Consider the following 21,784-nt stretch of genomic DNA (forward strand, 5'->3'; position numbering starts at 1 on the left):
TTGGTAATTATTTACGAGACTGGAGTTATGTCAATAAGACTTCTGTTTTATGTTAACGTCAATCAACTCGACATTATTTGTGTTCTCTTACCTCCTCAGCTAACATGAAAAAGAAGTTGATGACATGCTCTGGTTTGCCTGCAAACTTCTTCCTTAATACAGGGTCCTGCAATGCATTCAAGTAGTTCAACAATGAATATAGCTAACAGCAATATTATTCTTGACAGAGGATAATGTATTAGCAGGGAGCTCGTGAGAATATTAGTTATTATAATCCATCAAATATTTTTGCTCGCTCACGATTGCTCAAAATGCGTCACATGACTGAATATGCCCCAGCTTAAACTGGGGAATATCCGACTGATATTCCCCAAAATGTGTTGACAAAAATTTTTGAAGGATAATAAACACTGCGGCCGTATGCCCCACAGGAGGCTATGAGGAAGCATGATGATGATAATAAACACAATAGCCTCCATTTGGCCCAAAAATATGCTCGGATATTTGTCCCTGGGCACTGTCTGTTCCTCAAAAAGCTCACAATTTTCCTTGAGCTACGATCTGGGATCACTGTTCGCTTCTCGGAACAGATGATGAATGGGGACAAATATCTGAGCATATTTTCGCGCCAAAAGGAGGCTATTTCTTCTATAATTAAAGAGGGTTCTCTACACACGTACAAAGACATTTTCTCGTTTTTGTCACGGTAATCTTTGTTTTTATGTAAGGAGGGGGGGGGGGCATCCCTTAAAACCAAAAAGTTGAAAATTGACCAAAACACCAATTTGTATGTTAAACGGGTCAACGCTGATTAGTAATGTGTTAGTTATGTGGAGATAACAAAAAAAAAATACTGGGTTTTGAGTATAAAAGAAAGTCGCTCAGTGACCTGTGTGGCGATTCCAACAGGACATGTATTCAAATGACATTTCCTCATCATGGTACATCCTAAGGCAATGAGAGGAGCAGTAGAGAATCCAAACTCATCAGCACCCAGCAGCGCACCAATCACCACATCACGACCAGTCCTGATCTGTCCATCAACCTGAAGCACCACTCTCCTGCGCAGGTTGTTCAGTATAAGAGTTTGATGGGTCTCGGCTATGCCCAGTTCCCATGGCAACCCAGCATGTTTGATGCCTGACCACGTGCTCGCTCCTGTTCCACCATCATGACCAGAAATTACGATGTGTTCAGAGTGACCCTGGTGAGTACCAATTGCGACATTAATGCAACATTAAAACGAATTTGCAAGGTACATACAAAGAGAGGTTAGTTGGCTGTCATATTTCTGCACATTTTGTTACTTTCTGGAAATTTTGTACAGACTAAAATGTTAAGCACATGCTCTTCCACGCACTTCAGCGTTTCTGGAGATAAGGAAGCATTTCATTTCCAAACATTTCCTAATAAGTGTAGACAATTAAAATGATACGAAAGTGAAGGATGAATTGAAAATATTTTATCTATTTTTGTCCTCGGCGAAGATGCTGTCTTGAAATTTATCTGGGTTATAAGCATCGATGGGGATGGGGCCTTGGCTCTGTGTGATAAAAATGGATTTAACAAGATCTGCAACACAGAAAGAAGTAACAAACCTTGGCAACTCCTGCAGCAATTACACCCACTCCCACTTCAGACACCAGCTTCACACTGACTCGAGCTTGAGGATTGGAACACTTCAAATTGTAAATGAGCTGAAACAAAGCAAATACAAACGGTGACACAGTTGATCTTGTTATAAGATTACAGTTCATATATCAACACCCAAGTAAATCTGAAGCTGACTCACCTCAGCCAAATCTTCAATGGAGTAAATATCATGATGAGGTGGAGGGCTGATAAGGCCAACACCAGGCACAGACTTACGAGTCTTTGCAATTTCTTTAGAGACCTATCAAGATATATTCAAAACAATAACCGGAGTAGCGATATCACTCTCATGATTATTATCACAATACTTTTCTAAGGGTTGCAAGCTTTGTAATAGGTAGTCTTAATGCTGGATCACGAATTCCCAGGAAAAAACTGTAGTGTTGTGAAGCCACTGAGGCACGCCTCAAAGGTTAAAACACATCCTTTAATCCGAGCATACTAAGTACACGTCCACTCCCGGTCGCTGTTCCCGCTCACACATACTCACACAATTCACACTGGCACATGTACTTGTCGGTACAAACTTTGTCCTAAGATACACTACAAGAACCATTGAATAAGCAAAATGGTTTTGCTAAGTAGAAGCATAACATTATAAAAACTGACTTCCACGTACCTTATATCCAGGTAACTCTCCTCCTTCACCAGGCTTGGCTCCCTAAAATGAGACAAGCTTTCATTACACTGTTTCATTACATTGTAGAGGTGAGGTCTGATATGAAACTGCTATTGCTCACACTTACAACTCTCATAGCTATACATTGCTTAGTCCAATTGCTGTTATGGACCACATCAACATCTACCCACATCAGTTTTGTCACCCCTTGTTTTAAAATCTTGTCCTTTGCTAGCAAACCACTAAGGCCATAAATTTCACCTTTCGCCAATTTTTCTTTCTCTAGCCTCTAGCAAGAGACAAACATTGTTTTCTGACTTGTTTTGCTTCATCTTCCAATTTGAATATTACTTCTGAAGATTAGTTTGTATTACTCACGATAATACTGAGTGTGTACCTGTGCCATTTTAATCTGCAAATCTTCAGCCATTGCAAGATACCAAGCATTTACTCCAAATCTTCCAGAAGCCACTTGTCTGATGGCAGACCTGGTGTTGTTGTCACTTCCTCTCAAGGGATCCTCACCACCTTCACCTGTGTTACTCTTACCTCCAATCCTGGATATGAATAACAATGTAAGTCAGAACAAGTTCACAATTTATCTAACTACGCTCCGTCCAGGGCTTTCATCAACGTTTGCAACAGCAGGGAAACTGGTTTTCACAGCTGGGCAAAACTTTTTCAACTAAACTTCTTTAAAAGAAAAACTTTCCTCTAGATGGTCAAACCAGGCAGGCAAAATCATCCTCTCAGTCAGTCAATATTTGCCAGGTGCTTGGGCCTTAATGAAACCTGTCTCGCATTAAACAGTGTACTGCTCTGTGACTGTTGCAGAAATACATGGAAAGGCAGTTAATTTGTTTCAGATGAAAAATTCCTCAGTTGTTTAGTCAAAAACCTGGTAAGATCAGCAACCTGACCCAACAGATTAAAGGAAAACTAATTAAACGAATCTTACTCAGCAATGCTGGCTAATGGTGCAAATCAAGTGATAAATTAACTACAGTAATAAATGATAAATAATAATAAGTGATAAATTATATATCTTGTTTGACAGCAAATGGAAAGCCAAGGGCAAACCTACTCACTTGTTCATGGCCATAGCAAGGGTTGAGTGAGTCTCATACGAAATGGAACCAAAACTCATGGCACCTGCAAAAAAAAAATCAACAACTTATCACCATGACAAACTACTTTAATTTGCAACATGTTCTAACTTTATACATTCACTTCATAGAAGGCATCCAAGTCTCACGCCTCAAGTCTCAGCTAGGGTTGTGTTAGACTCCTATGCAGATGCTCTTTGGTGAGGAAGATTGGGTGACAAGCCCAAAGAGTGGAGGGTGCTAGGGTCGTGTAAGTAAGTTTCAACTGCAGAAAATATTGTATATTGTAAGTTAACCACAATGAAGGTAACCCTCTAGTTTTAAATGGTCTTTAAAACCAGATATTTGAAACTAAATTGCACCTTTTGGGCATGCTTCGGCCACATATCAGGCAAGTCATGCCCTACTTCACATTTTGGCAAGACGCATTTAGGACAAAATACTCAAGGTGAGACCAAACGAGCCTGATACAATGTATGCCATGGAAGCATAAGACAATGATTAAGTTAAGTATTAACCGTGCCCAAATGAAGCCAATAATCTGGCCAAACAGGAAGTGACTCGATAACATGGGATATCAGGACAGTAGATAAACCTTCTGATTGGCTAATTACGAATATGGGTACTTAAGGTAAATGAGCACACAGGTGTATGCTATACAAATGTTTTTAGTTATATCCTACCTGTCACAAATCTCTTGACAATTTCTGAAGCTGGTTCCACTTCAGATATGTCCAAGGGTTTCTTGGCAAATTTGATCTGCAACTGTCCACGCAGTGTGCAGGAACGAACCTACAACAGAATGTTATTAAGAAATGAGCAAAATGTTTATGAACTTACAGGTATTTGAAATAGCGGGCAAGATTAATTGAAAGTAAATATTTGCTCACCACTTCGATGGAGGTCTCACTATACTTCTGGTAGGAAGGTTGATTCTTCATCCTTACTGCATCCTGATAGAACAATTATACAACAGCATTGAAAACAAAGAAGACTTGAAATGTGCCTTCTGGTGCTTCAAGATAAAATGAGATGACTGAAAACAAACAAGCCAGTAGCAACAAAGCAGTTCAAGCCCCTTCTTGCCCCAACAGTGAACTGATGATCTATAAGAAAGAAATTCCAAGCGATACTGCTTCTTTTTTCCCAATTTTTGTTTTCATTTGTACAAGGAAAGTGTCAATGCTTGACCAGAAACACCTTTCCTTTATCATTTACTGAAACTAACCTGCAAGTTTGCAATGCATCTTGGATCATTAATGTGCTTTTCTCCACCTTCACGCCAGTGATATTCACCCTAAAGGAAATGCAATCACGATGATTAATCATCTTAGTCAATGTACTTAATTACAAACTGTATCTCTTGAATTTCAAGGTTTTAAAAGCTGTGTTATCACTAGTCTCACAATTTCGAGCAATCAAATTATCCACTGTACCTTATTGTTTACCAAGACATTGTCACAGTCACGATCAGAAAATGCAACACTGTGTTTGCTCAGAGCCTGTAACAGATGTACAAACAGTTTTAAACCACTGATGGAACTTACAATATTACTTTGTAGGGGTTTTATTCAGGGCCCAGCAAAGAGTAGGCAAACTGACTGGCTTTGAGGATGATTTTGCCCACCTGGTTAGACCACCTAGAGGAAAGTTTTACTTCTAAAGGAAGTTTGGTTCAAAAAGCTTGGCCCACAAGTTGCAAGGCATGGTCCTAACCATGAAATCCTGGCTGCTCAGCACTTAAGCTTATAAGAAAAAAGTATGTTTTTGTAGTTGCACAAAGTCAAAAGTTAGTCCCCTGGGCACCCGGGCACTCCTAGAGCACAGCCTTGTCTGCTTGTGAAAACCAGTTGCCTTACTGCTGAAAACATCAATGAAACCCCTAACGCTGTAAGTAGATGTAACATTCCTGGACTTCATTATATTTTACTTAGTTACTGAACAGCATTGTCCTTTATTACGGTTGTCAAAAGTAGCCGGCAGCCGGTGAAAATCACCATCAACTTTGTGATATCAGGCAGCTATTCTACTGGGTCATTCATCAGACTCTTTGAAAAGATAGCAAAATCAACCACCAACTCCAAAAATAAAGCTAACTACTTCAAAACGACAACACTGCTTAACAAATTATCACTAAGAGTACTGGAAGTACATACCTCTTGAGCTAAGACTGTAAATGTTGCTCCACTCAGTCGTGACGCTGTTCCCACAAAGCACTTGTCTATCACCTTAAGAGAGAATTACATCGGATTACAGGTGATAAACCAAACCATTTTTGAAATGCAAAACTCCTTCAACTACTAAGGCCATCCATAACAGAACAATCCCCTCCCACCGCCCCCCCTCCCTGCCAAAAGTAATAATAATAATAAAGGCTGTTTAAAAGTCAGGGTTTATTATAGGAAATTTAGGGTATTTACACAGTTGGAAAAGTCCTCTAACATGCAACATCCAATGAGGAAAATTCAAACAACTTTATTTCCTTGAATGATCTTAATCTATTGATACAGTTAATTTACACGTTGATCTGAAGGATAAACAAGTCATCTGTTACCTCCTCTGCAAGTCCAACAGCTTCAAATATTTGAGCACCCTGTAAAATAATAAACAATACTCATGATACTGAAAACAAGGCATCACAAACAAGGTGTTCATGAATCAAGACTGCATTAGAATTTGAAGCACTGTTTTTGTAGAGGAAAACCAGAGAACCCGGAGAGGAACCCTTTGAAGAAGGATGAGAACCAAAAACAGCAACTCAACCAACCTATGATGGCAGGTGCACAATTCAACCCGGGCCATTTGGGTGGAACGCGAAAGCTCTCAACAGTACACCACCCTAGCTCCCCAAAAAAGAATGATACTATTTTCACCAGCCCATGAATCAAGCTAGGGTCAATTGCATCATTATTTTGTAAGGTACCTCATCACTACACCAGAAAGGTGCTAGCTAAAACTAGTCACAATAACTGGAAAGGAAACAATCACTGCTTCCTTGGGTAACTTCTTATGGAAGCCTCGACAGTTGTGACTGCCGTAACTATTTTATGCCACATCTACAAGTACTTGCCTTGTAACTGTGTAGAGTAGAAATTCCCATTTTCGCCATGACCTTAGCAATACCCTTCCGTACAGCAGCAGTATAGCCTTCAACGATATCTTTGTCTGAGAGAGGAGGGTCCAGCAGTCCTAAGAGAATTTTCAACATAGCTTCATTTTTAACCTGACAATTTTGAGGATGAAAATCAATGACAAATTGAATTATTGAACTTGAACAACAGATTTTTTTAAGGTAGTAAAACTCAGCTAATAAATTAGTAATGTACCTTGATCACGCTGATTTGCAACAGTCTCAAAAACCAAGTATGGGCAAACGGCATCTGCTCCGTAACCCAACAGAACACAAAAATGATGGATTTCTCTGTAACAAACAATGTAAACAAATACAGTGTATTTCTGCACGTCAAAAATAAAGCTGTGGTTTGGTAATTAAACAAAATGCTAGCACACTTTTCATTTCAGCCCACCCCTGGGGCAATTACAGACAACAACAGAATCCATAGAAAAAAGCCTGGAATAGACAAAAACGTTCTCTAACAAGTTTAATTAATCCTCTAAGAGAAACTAATATACTTGACTAACTGAAATAGTGATTTTAAAGAACAGTGGACTTCAGTAACTCCTACCTCACTTCAGCTGATTCAACAACTAGTCCAACTTGTGACCTTTGCTTCATTCTGATCAGGTGATGATGGACAGCCCCTAATGACAGCAGTGAGCTAAAACAACAAAATAACAACAATCAGGAAGAATGTCCATTCCTGACAAAAAACCATCTCATATTTATGTCTTCCACTACAACAAAATTAACAGTTCCACTTCACAAGCATAGCCATTGTGCTAGTCAAAGTCTGTTTGTCTATAGAAGATGCACCATGCACATTTCAGATGACTTGACAGAATCTACTGTACTAAGAAACCAGTAACCTGGCCCTGAAAACAATAGTGTGTTATACTGGGAGTGAGTGAAACTGGAAGCTCTGAACTGGTGCATGGCTTCTGAGCTTTAATCAACGATCACTACACAAAACAACTTTGTACCTCTACTAAGCCAAGTCTACCTTAAATATAGGGGACTAAAAGAGCTAAATGGCTGAGTCATCAGAGGCAACAAAGGAGCATTGTCCATTACAGGTTATACCAAAGGTTATCTCAATCAATAACTCCTATCTCATGCTCCACCCTGCAGACACTTGGAGGGAAAGTGCCATTTTGCTTAAACACACAATACTTGTATGCATTTCAGCTAACCTGGCTTGAGACCAGATCTTCTGATCTGAAGCCAAACACAATTAATGCTAAGGTACTACGCTACTACCTCATAGGAACATGTTTTCTTCCAGCAGCTCGGTCAGTTAACACAATAAATGCACATCCATTCTCTACAGCTTCAGAGGCCTAAACCACAGAGAAGAAAGCATCAGTCATGATGAAGATAACAAATCTCTTCAATTACATGCAACCCCAAAGCAAGCCATTCTTTACATTTATTGCTGTACAATGGCAATCCAGAAAATGTCAAGCTGTTCCCTCTTAATTTCAACAAAATTTCTGTACCACTGTGTTACATGTATATGTTATGGGTGTCCATGTTTAACAAGAAGCTACCAGAACTAGCCTGTGTAAATCGTCCAGAAATCAAATTCTTATTAACTATTAATCACTTAGTACATATATCAATCCAGTTGTTTCAAAGTTAAAATACTACTTTGTCTCAAAATCTTAACTAAGACTTGATTTGGTCTAATCAGATTTAACTCACCTCTTTACAAATTCTATCAATTGCAGGAACAAGACCATTGACTCCCTCATCCACAGGGTAAACCATGTCAATAGTCTGAGACTGAAACAACAAGATGTGACGTTACAACACGTCCTTGTTCTTTAAGTTAAGGATAAATCAATACACTTAAGATTCATCGCTTGATATATACTTTACACCAAGCCAAACAGCTTCCTTTGATGGCCTCTACATCTGCGCAAGACAGGATAGGATGATCCAAATACACTCGGCGACACTCTGCCACATTAGGCTCAAGAAGGTTAGGCTCTGGACCAACAGGGCATGCCTAAAAGAATGAAACAACATCATTACATTAATCATTGCTAGTTCACATGAAATTGTTCAGGCATTACAGTTTTAATATTGGACAGGGACTTAATTGCCATTCTCGCTAATTACTTTTGACAGGATTTTTTTTTCTATCATTAACAACTACATCACTAAATTGAGGTTGGGTGCCTGAAACAGCCAGGAGCTTCCACTATTGGCAGCCAGCCCCTGGATGGAGACCCCTCCCATGGCAGGCAAATCCTGGAAACCGAGCCATGAGCCCCCATGCAGAAGGGGGAGACAGGCACCTGTGACACTGACTAATGGTGGAAAGAGGAAGGGAAGGGAGGGAGAACACTTGAAGATGTGCTCCCATGCAAAACAACGCTCACTGCAAATGCTATCGCTGAGAAGGCTGCCAAAACGTCTCAGCCCAAGAGTACAAGGAATCCAGGTGCATGCACATATCAAAAACACTGCTGACTACCTCGGGAATGCAAGTGCTCTTTGTCGTTAACTCTGATAAACTGTATTCAACTGCATATAATAGAACTGGAAAAAAGTGTATAACATGCATTGAAGTTTGAGTGACAAGGTAACACTGCCTTACCAGTGACATGACAATTTTCTCCCGGATTGGATCAATGGGAGGATTTGTCACCTGACAGAAGAAAAAAAAGGCAACATTAAACACATTTGTGTACACAAAACACAGTGCAGCTGTGCACATTACCTCTCACTACACTTCATTCCATTGTTTGTGATGTACTATATGTAGTTGTAAACACTAGAACAACAGAACAATGCTAAACACACAAGTTGTAACAATTTCCAGAGAACATTAAGTTAGAACAATAAGAACATCTTTGTGATTAATACTTTCATTAATGATCGATGGCATCATACCTGTGCAAAAAGTTGCTTGAAGTAGTCAAACACTGACTGTGGGTACATCGTCAGACAGGACAGAGGTGCATCGTTACCCATGGAACCAAGAGCCTCTTTCCTAAGGAAAACAAAATAGTTATTTTAATGTAACTTGAGCATGAAACAACTCTAGAGCTGTTGTCAGGTACTAATTCCTTGGACAGCATTTGGTCACGTTACCAAAACATTTTATTGCAGTATCTAGTCATTCGCAAACATAACTTATCATGAACTTTTTTAAAGAGTGGAAGGACAGCATTGGCTCAAGGTCAGGATGTACTACTGACCAAGCACAGGTGAAATGCCTGAACTGTGCACACTAACTTGACTGTTGGCACGTTTAAGGCTGGCTGGCTTTTTCCAGACCAGCTCAAAGAAACATCTTCAGTCCTACATACATCAATTCTCATTATGTTTTCCTGTAGGAAATTCGTGAGCCGGGCCATACAGTGGCATAACAGAACTAGCTATCATTTCTTATGTATTTCAGGACAAGCTACTGCAAAAGTTTTGTTTTAATTGAAACTAACTTGTTTTTGACCATTGGCAATATCAGTAAGTTCAGATCCTCCAGAGAATAGCCAAACATGGGCAACCTCCTGTCTCTGTGAATCAACTCCTTTTCGGAGGGGTGCTGAATCAATTGCACTTCACCAGCAGAAAGGCTCTTAGAGGTCTGGTATGCTTGGTGGATATCCTCCAGTGTCCTGACACTTTTCTTGAGCAGTTCACTACAAGGTCGCAAACTGGCCATCTCATGTTTTAGTTCATGATCCTCAACCACAGAGCCCATTGCTGTGTCCACAAGAAGCATTCTTCCTGGTCGTAAACGACCCTAAGTTGAAGAGAGAAAGCATTATTAATAATAGTTACACTCAGGACTAGTTTGCATGAGATACTCTCTTCCTGGGGAGAGGGACAGGAGAAATACATGTAAGAGGTAATGCTAAATTATTTGAATTCTATTTTTAGATGGTGATCTGAAAAAAAAAAAAAAAAAAAAGACTGCATTGCAGTGGCTCATCAGAGATGTTGTGACCTTCAACAATCCCTCCATGGCCATGTTAGTGTCATTTTTCCAGAATTGTAGGGACAATACTGGTGCCGTCAAACTAACAGGGTTGAAAACTCGTGAGATGCATTCAGCCTTATAAACAGGTTCATTTGTTAAATTCTTACCTACCTTTTGTACAATTTCTTGATCAGGGAAAGTGCTGACTCCTACTTCACTTGCCATTACCATGAAACCCTGTTTCGTCACATAGTATCGTGACGGACGCAGACCATTCCTGTCTAGAATGGCTCCAATATACCGCCCATCAGAGAACGTGAATAAGGCTGTGGATGAGGAATGGAATACTAAATTAACTATCATGCAACTGATAAACTTGGCTACTTTGCTGAGAGCAAATCAATCTCAATGATAAGTAACAGCATGCAAAAATGTAAACATAACTATTTTATCATATAGCTCCAGATAAAAGAAGCGGGTTGTTTACTGTGCTTTCAGAAGGGCACTAGATATTTTAGGAGAAGGGTAGTTTCAAAGCCAAAGAGGCTAAACTGGAATTTCCAGAAAGCTAAGAAGGCTTTTCTGGAAGGGTTTATGGATATTAATTTCAACAGAACAACAACAGTTGTATTTCAGCATTATACTTACCAGGACCATCCCACGCCTCCATTGTACAGGAGATCCAGCGATAAAAATCTTGTTTTTCCATACTCATCAGACTGTTCCCTTGCCAGGCTTCTGGCACCATTGTCATTATGGCCTGGAGAAGAACATCATTTGATTACTTGCAGCATAGAGAAGACTGGCATAAATTACAACACCTTTTTACAACCAGCACTATTTTTGTATTTACTGCACTTTTGAAAATCATGTGAACTCTTAAGTTCAAAACCTAACCAACAATGGCATAATTTTATTGCTGCCCTCAATCATAATTAATTATAACCATGGTAAACAAATGCTAAAATAAAAGAGATGAAGAAAATGGTTTGGAATCCACCAGTTACAACCCAGAGATGCGATTTAGAACACTGTGAAGTATGCATCTGGTCCATAAGGGGTTTACTAAGATGACTGATAGCAAAGGAAAACAAAGCTGTTGGTTGAGATTTAAATTTCCAAGTTTACAGAGTTTTGAAAAGTGTAGGTAAGAATAAGAGTTATTATAAATGATTTCAATTTTAAACTTTTCATGAACGTATTGTTATATTGTCGGAAGGTAGCTCTGGGAAGTGGTGATGGTGAATAGTCAAACCATACCTCTGGAAGTGAGCGGCCTCCTGCCATGACAAGAAGTTCAAGCACATTATCAACGCAACCAGAGTCTGACAGGTCTGCTTCTATAACTGGAAACAGGCTGGTGGAATCAAAAAAAAGAGAAAGAAACATATTTCAGCTTCAAACTTTTGCACACTTGTGGGTTTTTTTTTTCTGACAAGAAGTTCGAGCACATTATCAACGTAACCAGAGTCTGACAGGTCTGCTTCTATAACTGGAAACAGGCTAGTGGAATCAAAAAAGAGAGAAAGAAACACATTTCAGCGGCAAACTTGTGGTTTTTTTTTTCTTTTTAGCAATTAGAGTATAGTACTTACTTTTGTGTGTTGCTGCCATAGTACTTGCTGAACATGGTTCCCTCTCTTGTGTTCATGTTGTTAATGTTCCCTCTTATCGTGTTGATCTCTCCATTGTGGGCTAGATATCTGAAACAGCAAACAGGGAACTATTGTCAAGGCTATAGTGCAACAGCATTCTAAAATGAAGGACATACTAATACAAAATTTGGCTAGGAAAGCACATTCCAAGTATGTAAATCCCTGTAACTCAACATGTCTTATTGCTGCACATTGAAATAGTATTGCATCTTGCTCCCAGCTGAGCTGCTTAGTTCATTACAGTGTATGTTTATTCTCATCACCTGTCCTCTTGAAAATATATTGCAATCGTAAGGAAAAGTTAGATTTCAATCAGACTCGAGTCAGATTAAAGGGTTACTTAGAAACATATAACAATCAAATGTTCCAGGAAGCATAATTTATTCAAAATGGCTTCACTGTAACATTACATGTTCTTAAAACAAAACTTATTATATTTTTAAACAATTACTGCTTGAAGAAATTAAATGTTACTATGCTGTACTATGTACTACAATGAACTTCAAATTACAAACTTAGCAGAACAAACCTGTTTGGATGAGCTCTCTCCCAACTTGGAAATGTGTTTGTTGAAAATCTACCATGAACCAAGGCAAAGTGGGTCCTGCACCAAAATATTTACCAACATGTGTCATTATGGAAAATAGCTATTATCAGAAATCAAATAATGTAAATTTTCCTTTTGCTTTTCCCCAAAAAGAACAACCAACAATTGTACAAAGTGGAAGGCAATGCCCATTTCTGGGAAGTTTCCATACCAAACATTAATTTGCACAAAAAAAGTATAGCTATAAAACATGTTTTATAATGTGAGTTCACTGACCTACATGTAGTGTAAATGGATCTCAATATCATACAAAACAATTTTCTCACCAGTAATCCTCAGAGTGTAGATCAGGAAAAAAACCTTTAAGCTGTGTTGGTTTCAACATTCCCTGAAGAAAAGATAGAAAAAAAAAACAGATCAAGCAACTATTATCAGCTGACTTAGTTGACTTTAAAGGATGACTAACATAACAATCCTATCTGTTTAAGAATTATACCTTATAGACAATTGTGTCACAGGATAAGCTGCAGATGTAAAATCGTCGATTTTTTGTGCCAATCCTATTTGATGCCATTTTTCTCAAGAGATAAACCTAGAGAAGAAAAAATGTAATTAAAAATACAAGAGTGAGATTGGGAGAGCCACATGACCAAAACTTTGCAAAGCACTATATTATTACAATCTTCCACAAATAATGAATTAATTTTAAATAATCAATTGGAAATCTTTTTCATAAGCAAATGTTACAGAACCCATACATTGCCCTAACCTGGGTACCTAAGGGAAAGAGGAGTAGAGGCTGACCAAAGAAGACATGGAGGAGAACTGCAGAGGGAGAGGGGCAGAAGATAGGTTTTGCCACTTGGAATGAAGCTGTCACCGTTGCAAGAGACAGTGCAGATTGGGGAAGACAAGTCAAAGGCTCTATTCAGGACCCCAGTGGCTAAGGGAAGGAAAACCCCGACAGAAAAACCCTAGCCCTCCAGGTTGGGGGTTGAGCAGTAGGCTAACCTCCTACTCTCATAAAACTCTCACATTACAGCCAAACCCACAACGCGGGCACTGCAGGGCCAAACTGATTACTCATACCCAGGACTACCACCAAGCTTGGGACATGGAAAGTTACAACCATGTTTGAGGCTGGGAGAGCTCACCAGATTGCAAACGAAATGAGCAGATACAAAATCAATCTACTTGGTATCAGCGAAACAAGATGGACCAAGTCTGGAAGGTGTCGGTTAGCATCTGGCCAAACTATCCTCTATTCAGGACACAAAGACAATCATGCGAGGCACACACATGGAGTATCTTTAACACAAATGTAAAATCAGTCTTGATGTACTGAGCTGAAACTTGAAGAGTAACGAAGAAAATCTCAGATAAAATCCACGCCTTCCCAAATTGCTGCCTACACAACATCCTTGGAGTAAGATTGCTGAACACCATCAGCAACAAAGACCTACTTGCAAAACCCAGGAAGAGAAGATGAAGACCCAAATCGGAAGGAAGAAGCGATATTGGATTGGCCACACATTAAGAAAACCACACAACGAAATAACTAAACAGGCACTTTTCTGGAACCCTCAAGGCAAACAAAACCATGGTAGGCCGAAGAACAGTTGGAGAAGATCAGCTGAACAAGAACTGCAGCAAGTAGGCCTGCGATAGGACAAAATTGAACTGCAAGCTCAGGACAGAGAGCAGTGGAAGAAACCTGTGGATGACATATGCTCCACTAATTGGAGCCAAGGGACTATATATACCTGCTTCTTGAAAGTTTCCTGGTCCAGTGAGCTTGTCACAAACACCTGCAAGTGAATATTTAAATTCATAACGTATATCAATATTCCATTTATTAAAAAAAGGAACACAGAATTTTAGCTGATACAGTTTACTGCTCTCGTTACATTCTACTTTGATAACACTGTGTTATATATTAAGCAAACATACTCCGACCCTGAAAGGCAAAACTCACAGTAATGCTCAAGCCTTCATAATGTAACATAGATGACAAATTACACTATTTACATTACCTGTCTCATTAGTGGCTGACTTTCCACAGCAGTTTTTCCAATCATGCTGTTATCAAATGGTACATCCCTCCAACCTAGAACCTAAAAATAAACAAGATTAAAATTAATAGTTAGCTTTTAGAAGGAAAATGTACTTATTTTTGTAATCAAAAAAGACATGAAATGATCAAGAACTCCTTCCATACCTCAATTTGGCATTCTTTTGCAAGTCCTGCAAACATGTCTTCACATACTTTGGCCTGCAGAGTTAAAACAAACAAGAGAAATATATGATCACTGAAGATATATTGTTTGCATGTCCTGGCATTTATTCCCCCTTATTCACTCTACCTCTTGGCTGTTCATCTTTACTTGGGTGTTACTAATTGAATTCCTAAAACATGGATTTTTTTAATTTTTCAGTGCATGCAGTTACACTAATTACAATGCAACAGTTACTTACAATACAATATGGACATTACTCACAAGCTGCAGATACATACATTCATAATACAACATCAACACTACTTACAATACTACATCTACTACTAACAAATACTAACATAACATAGAAAAAAAAAACACATGGAAGACATGATAATTTGGCAGAACTAAAAACTCAAAACAGCTATTAAAATTCTCATTCTCCCAAACAACCACACATGCGACTCTCATCTTACTAAAACCGCAGAAAAAGGTTTCTATTTTGCAAATGTTACAAAAGCAACAATTAACACCTTTAGCGAAATTACAGCAATGGTAAAAACGTAGTGGTTGAAACATGATGCCCCTGGGTGCTAGGCTCCTTTTGTTTTGTCACACAATCCACCAGACCTTGCCCACACAGTAACAATAAAATACTAGGACCTGTTCATATGTAATGCTCTCTTATTCATGCCGCATGCACAAGAATGTTTCAGGATATAATTTTCTTGCTTATATACTGCTATGTAGTTGAGAAAGATATCTTATTAGCACCACCCCTTTAATCGGTCAAGATTAACTGCTAATAGATCTAGTTAGTTTATAGTACAGCTTTACCTAGCCTTATGTGCCTACTGACACAATCAGAAGAGATGATGACTGCTTTTCCTATTGGTTGAACTTTGAGACACTGCACTTGCAATTTAAGTCTGTAGAACACTTTCCCAGGGCATTGTCCTGGCCACCATCACACAAAAGAGTAGTCTGTAACAATTATAAATTTAGTTTTGCCCACTTTCCCTTCTAGGGGAGAGGCGCAGAAGTCTGCATATGAGCCTAGAGGCTCATCAGGTCGGTGCTTATCTCCGGTTTCGGTAGCATGAAGCGACTAGAAGTATTTCTACTCCCCCCTGGATGGGATGCTAAGTCCACTGCACGGTTACCCCCAGCATTAAATTAGCTGGTACCCATTTATACACCTGGGTAGAGAGAAGCACTGCAAGAATTAAGTTTCTTGCCCAAGAACACAACACAATGTCCCCAGCCAGGGCTCAAACCTGGACCGCTCGATCCGAAGTCCAGTGTAACAATGAGGGCACTGGGCCTCCCACTGGGAGAGAGGAAGAGAGACCTGTTATTACTCACGCTTCCGTAGGAAACAAGCCTGAATCTAAAAATGAAAGCTGTTTTTCTTGGGCCACAAATGGGGGGTCATGGTTCCCGGTGGCAGTGCATGAGGAAACTGGGGATGAGAATTGCTTCAGCTTAGTGATCGTATGCTTGCTCTTTTTGAACAACATAATTTACATAATACTGTGTTTTGCGAAGAAAGCATTGGAAAGAATCATGCCTTATACACTCATCTCACAGGGATGTGGAGCATTTTCAGAACATTTCGGTCCATGAATTTTTTAGCTTAAAGCTAGCAAAAGTTCGTGCTAGTTCTCACAAAATATAAAATGAACCATAAATACTATAAACTAAATTGAGAAACTATGATGCTGAGACAACACTTCAGATGTGGAAAAAATTCAAGAATCTTCGGGAACAGAACTTCGAAGGTGGAAGCAAACAACATGTGATGGGATAAAGAGGATAATCAACAAGGCAACTTAAATAGTAAATATCAGAGCTTAACTGTTAAATATCCTGGTTCTTTTCTTTGTTTTATTGTGTTCAATACCTGTAACTTTAGCAAAATTTGATATTGCGATATGAAGCCCAAGTGAACAATTTTGGAGCATCTAGTTTTGCCAAAAAAAAAATTGGGGTCACTCTTTGTTGTTTGGTTAAGTTTCATCAAGCTTTTAGCATTGCTTGTGTCTTGTCATCTCCTATCTTTGCCTTAAGCTTGACCAATCCAGCCCCTCAGTGCTGGGAGGGGAGATAACAAAGGCTCTGCCAATACTCTTGTTCCATCCCCACACTAATGTGGAATAAGTGAGGCTTTTATTTTGTGTGCATAACCTGAAGGTATGTACAACTTGCCACAGGGCTGTTTCCCCGACTACTACTACAGCACGTTGTCTGTGTCTTTTGTTATTGTGATCTGATTGCATTACTTTCTAAGCTTACTGTTACCATGTAGAATTGTAACTTTAATCAATATTTATACATACTTGTGCCTTTTTGGTATGCTTCAGGAGCATGTCAGGTGAGTTAAGTCGAGCCGTGGTTCGTATTTTCAAGAGACGTAGCTGAGCCAAAATATCCATGGCAACAAAATAACGAGCCTGATATGCTGCCGAGGCATACCCAAAAGGTATGACTAGGTATTTACCATACCCAAATTAAGCACAATATCATAGCCATATCAGGTAAGTGACCTGATATTGCAGGATATCAGGAAAGTAGATATGGCTTCTGATTGCAAATTTGGGTATGGTAACTGTTATAATTTAATGCAGCATTATAGGTAAACAAGCAAAAAGGATTAAAATTCAAAACCAAAATATATGCACTACCGGTAATTTAATATACTGTCTGTGAAATTTACTACATTAAAATGCATGTTTACCTTGTTTGCGTCAGTGTCAATAAAGAATATTCCAGTTGCATAATCACCAGCTGATGGCAAAGTGAATCCCAGTTTACCTTCCCTAAGAAAGAAACAGAATTAGGCCCCGTCCAGACTATGCCAGAGAAATTTGAAAACTCAGCCTTATTACTAACTAAAGTTAGCCCTCCCATCCACACTAGTAACATCACAAAAACAGACCTCTTTGAAAATGCTCCTCAAACTGGCAGAATTTGAAAATAACAACCTTATGTTTCAATGTGGAGAGAAAACAATTTGAAAATGGAGCTTTTTTGAAAACAATGAAGTCATGATTATCATGTGATTTTCCTAATGCATTTCCCTCAAACACAAATCAAAAACGACTGCCAATTGTTGCATTTTCAAATTTCTCCAGCGTAGTGTGGACAGAAAACATTTCACGCATTTCCAGGATGAAAATGCCACTTTTTCTCTGGTGTAGTGTGAATTGGACAGGGTCTCAGAATGGATATCCATTAAATACTTCCACATCAAACATGGTTTGTAGTCTTAAGTATTGTATCTCGTTTTCCATGATTGTACATGTAAATAATAGTGTTGTATGTAGGATTATATCTAATTAACTGTCTGATCCCAACATGAGATTGCCAGTCTCTGTGATTAGCTGGAATGCTTCATTCGTTTCGAAGAACTTGGACTAACTGTACGTAGCCACACTCTACATGCACAAGTCCCAATCCCTGTATATTTTGTCCTGCATAGAGTGTGTCTGCACAGTTGTGAGGTTATTTGTGACCTGTTGAGATCAGCTACATGCAAATTGGTTTACTCACAACTACATCCAAGTTATTTTCTTAAGTTCTTTTGTAACAATGTGCAATAAAAGAAAACTCCACTGTAACTAAGATCTCAGCATGTATTATCAGCCTCAGCCTCTCCCTTCAGCTGAAAACTTCAACATATTCCCCTTGATTATTCTGTCAAAAAAGCTCATCCAATAACAAGTTTGTTTCTCATCTGTCTTGATTGAATTGACTGCCATTCCATGTGTGATAGTCAATTCCAGCATGAACACTGTTTGCATTATTGTAAATATAATTCTTACTCTATAACTCGTTCATAGAAGGCATGTGGAATTCCCGTCATAACTCCAGCACCATCTCCACAGTTCTCCTCGCATCCAACAGCTCCTCTGTGTTTCATTCTCTCCAACACTGTAAGTGCTTCGGACAAAACCTAAAAGAGAACCAGTCATCAATTTGTTTGTAGATGTAATAGGAATACATGCTTCCCAATTTGGAAATAATTAAACATGTAGATGACAAATTCTGAGGGCTGCCAGAATAGGACGAGACAACAGACAGAGTCCACTTTGGCAATAAGAGGAATTTTATAATTCCAATATTTATTTCCAATTAAACTAGGATGTAGTCATTATTACCTGTTGGCAAACATATAATAAATTAGAAACATATAATAAATTATAAAATGCAGAGTGCATGTGCTAAAGGCCAAACATCTGTTACTCAATAGAAACACACAACTAGCACATCAAGCTCTTAACGAAATGAACGCTTGAGCAAAAATAATGTACATTTGATAGTCACGTTAGACGTCTTAGAGTGATTTTCCATTCTTTATCTTGTGGCATTATCTCATACTTGCTGGGGAGAACATGAAAAAGCCTTGATCAGGCCTTCAGGTTGGATTTGCACTATGCAGTAGACCCAGAGGACATAGGATTGTTAGTAGCATTACATCACAAATTCAAAATTCACAAAGCCATATTATTACATTTATATCCAAAAAAAAAAAAAACATTTAAGTTATATATATGGTTAGTCAGGAGCATCACTCCCAGAGGAGTCAACTATTAATAATTCAATAACATTTGTCTAGATTTTGGCCACATAACATTATGCAGAGGACTTTTTGTTTGCAAAATATTAGACTTTGAACCTTCAAAAATAGACGACCTTGTAATGCCATAAATATTAAGTAACAGTTGTTTTTCTTCAATTTTAATGCTTCAAAAGATTACAAGGAAACTTGTGAAACTGTTTACTCTTACGGTTCTGAAAAACAAATTAATTTGCAAATAACTAAAATCTGATTGGTTGGTTAACTTTCTCCCTTTCAGAAATAAGACAACCCCAATACCATTTATCAGTGTCATATTTTTTTTAGCAATTTGAGCCTACAACATGAAACAACCACTGAGCATCTTTTAACCAGTTGTCAGCTCATGTCATGACATGTTTATAATAGGATTTGCCAACACTGGATACCAACCAGATTACAATGTATAGGTCAAGAATAACAATAAATTAATAACCAAACCAGGCCATGCCATGATTAAATAAGGAAACAGAAAAATTTTTTTAAAAATGCTCTAAGGTTGGGTGATGGGTAAAGACTTCTTATTTTCTTTAATTTCTTGAAAAATAGTTCAACCTAGTTTTAAATTCTTTGCAAAGAGCTAACTATATTTAATTTTTTTTTTTTTTTTACCTTACTGACATAAACAAGGCAAAATTTGGTTCAAATGATATAAATTGTACTCATTAAGCTGGGAGAAAACATGCTACAAAAGAATTCTAACAGGTGTAGCTATATTTTTCACTGGATGTGTATCCTTGTCAAATGTGTTTTCTGCCAAGAGTTCAGACAACTGTTTTAATTAATCTTTCATGGCATCGCAGAAGTACACAAGGCAAAGTTTGGTCTAAAACCAGTCTCTTGAACGGAGCTTAAATTAGGAAACAGGCTGTACAGGCTGATGGTTTTTGTTGTTTATCAAAATAATTTCTAATATTTTGTGACCACACTGAAGTAAACAAGGCAAAATTTGGTTGCAATGAATGAAAAACTCACTGAGCAGCAAGAAAACACACTACTACAAAAGAATTCCAAAATGTGTGGCTATATTTTGTTTTCTGCAAAGAGTTCAACTATGTTTTAATTAATTTTTCATGCCATCACGGAATTAAACAAGGCAAAATTTGGCCCATATAACATATTCTTTGAAAGGAAAGAAAACTGGATGCACAGGCTGAGGTGTTTTGTTGTATAAAATTTTAATTTTTTATGACCACACCGAAGTAAACAAGACAAAATTTGGTCCAAAAAAGTAGTCTTTGAGCACAAAGAAAACATGATGCACATGATTAAAATTTTAATTTTTTATTACCACACTGAGGTACACAAGACAAAATTTAGTATAAAAAACATACTCACTGAGCAGAGGGAAAACAGGCTGCCAAAAAAATACGATCAGGCGTGGTTATATTTTTCACAGGATGTTCACTACCAAAAACAGCTCCAACAGGTGAATGATAGTGTGCGACAAAAATACACTTCCACAAGACAGGCCTCGCAATTTATTGGTGTCTGACACTATGCTTGTTATGATAAGACAGGCATAAGTCTTTACCCAAAACAAGGCCACTAAAAGGAATGCAATCAACTGAGTTGCAAACAATTTAAAAGTGCTCAGCTTTAAAACAAAAAAATAGGAATATGGTAAAATTAAATTATTTCTATAAGAAAAATTAAGACAATACCACAGAAATAAATGTGATCAGGCAATTGTGAGATAGTTTTGTATCTCGATAACAAAAACAAAGCATGTTCTACTACTGACAACAGGTTCACCGAGGTGATATTACCAGCGAGAATCACCATGGAACGTGCAAGTGTTAGATTATTTGAGTACAAACAAAGAACTGCTATCACAACAATACACGAACAGAAAATGGGTCCAAAATTATCACGTTAAATGAAATTAACCAAGGCTATTGTTAGACATAACCCTTACACCGCATTCCCAGACGGTGGTCAGGTTAATTTCATATTAAGAAAACGAAAACAAAGACTGACTTTTCAGAATAACAACTACCGACCTCAGTAATATTTAATGACTGGACGAGGAGAAAATTCACTGCACAAATAAAAGGAAACGACTAAATTCAATAAAGTAACATATTTGTGAAAAAAATTCTCCAAGAACTAAAGTAGAAAATTTGGGGAAAACATAGGTGGTCTTGTTACTGTACAAATAAGTATGTACGTAAAACTGCTGAACAGTTACCACACAGATCGATTGATTTGGGCAGACTACTTCTAAATCAGTTGTCTCCCTGAATGGAAACGGGCGTTTGAAATATCGGCAGATTTTATACTGAACCACTGCTTTGGTTTGTAATATTGTACAAAGC

General features: G+C 38.2%; 1 protein-coding gene across 1 annotated transcript in view; it reads right to left on the bottom strand.

Moving 5' to 3' along the window:
- LOC110059592 (uncharacterized) overlaps nt 1–21,784 on the bottom strand; it is a 35,739-nt gene that overhangs the window by 13,464 nt on the left and 491 nt on the right. Inside the window, exons 2-35 of the mRNA XM_020766318.2 lie at nt 18,673–18,803; nt 17,586–17,667; nt 14,851–14,904; nt 14,666–14,746; nt 14,396–14,440; nt 13,129–13,224; nt 12,959–13,020; nt 12,615–12,689; nt 12,026–12,133; nt 11,691–11,787; nt 11,079–11,190; nt 10,602–10,756; nt 9,949–10,253; nt 9,398–9,497; nt 9,102–9,152; nt 8,373–8,507; nt 8,201–8,281; nt 7,757–7,836; nt 7,065–7,157; nt 6,705–6,799; nt 6,449–6,567; nt 5,933–5,971; nt 5,535–5,606; nt 4,815–4,880; nt 4,607–4,675; nt 4,269–4,331; nt 4,062–4,170; nt 3,361–3,424; nt 2,670–2,829; nt 2,273–2,314; nt 1,793–1,894; nt 1,599–1,697; nt 890–1,204; nt 92–166 (exon numbers count right to left, since the gene is read on the bottom strand). Of these exons, the coding sequence (XP_020621977.2) occupies nt 92–166; nt 890–1,204; nt 1,599–1,697; nt 1,793–1,894; nt 2,273–2,314; nt 2,670–2,829; nt 3,361–3,424; nt 4,062–4,170; nt 4,269–4,331; nt 4,607–4,675; nt 4,815–4,880; nt 5,535–5,606; nt 5,933–5,971; nt 6,449–6,567; nt 6,705–6,799; nt 7,065–7,157; nt 7,757–7,836; nt 8,201–8,281; nt 8,373–8,507; nt 9,102–9,152; nt 9,398–9,497; nt 9,949–10,253; nt 10,602–10,756; nt 11,079–11,190; nt 11,691–11,787; nt 12,026–12,133; nt 12,615–12,689; nt 12,959–13,020; nt 13,129–13,224; nt 14,396–14,440; nt 14,666–14,746; nt 14,851–14,904; nt 17,586–17,667; nt 18,673–18,803 (3,432 nt within the window). The remainder of the gene's footprint in view (nt 1–91; nt 167–889; nt 1,205–1,598; nt 1,698–1,792; nt 1,895–2,272; nt 2,315–2,669; nt 2,830–3,360; nt 3,425–4,061; nt 4,171–4,268; nt 4,332–4,606; nt 4,676–4,814; nt 4,881–5,534; nt 5,607–5,932; nt 5,972–6,448; nt 6,568–6,704; nt 6,800–7,064; nt 7,158–7,756; nt 7,837–8,200; nt 8,282–8,372; nt 8,508–9,101; nt 9,153–9,397; nt 9,498–9,948; nt 10,254–10,601; nt 10,757–11,078; nt 11,191–11,690; nt 11,788–12,025; nt 12,134–12,614; nt 12,690–12,958; nt 13,021–13,128; nt 13,225–14,395; nt 14,441–14,665; nt 14,747–14,850; nt 14,905–17,585; nt 17,668–18,672; nt 18,804–21,784) is intronic.

Source organism: Orbicella faveolata, unplaced genomic scaffold (genome assembly GCF_042242905.1).
Source record: "Orbicella faveolata isolate gen_17 unplaced genomic scaffold, um_ofav_v1 contig_12, whole genome shotgun sequence".
Lineage (NCBI taxonomy): Eukaryota > Metazoa > Cnidaria > Anthozoa > Scleractinia > Merulinidae > Orbicella > Orbicella faveolata.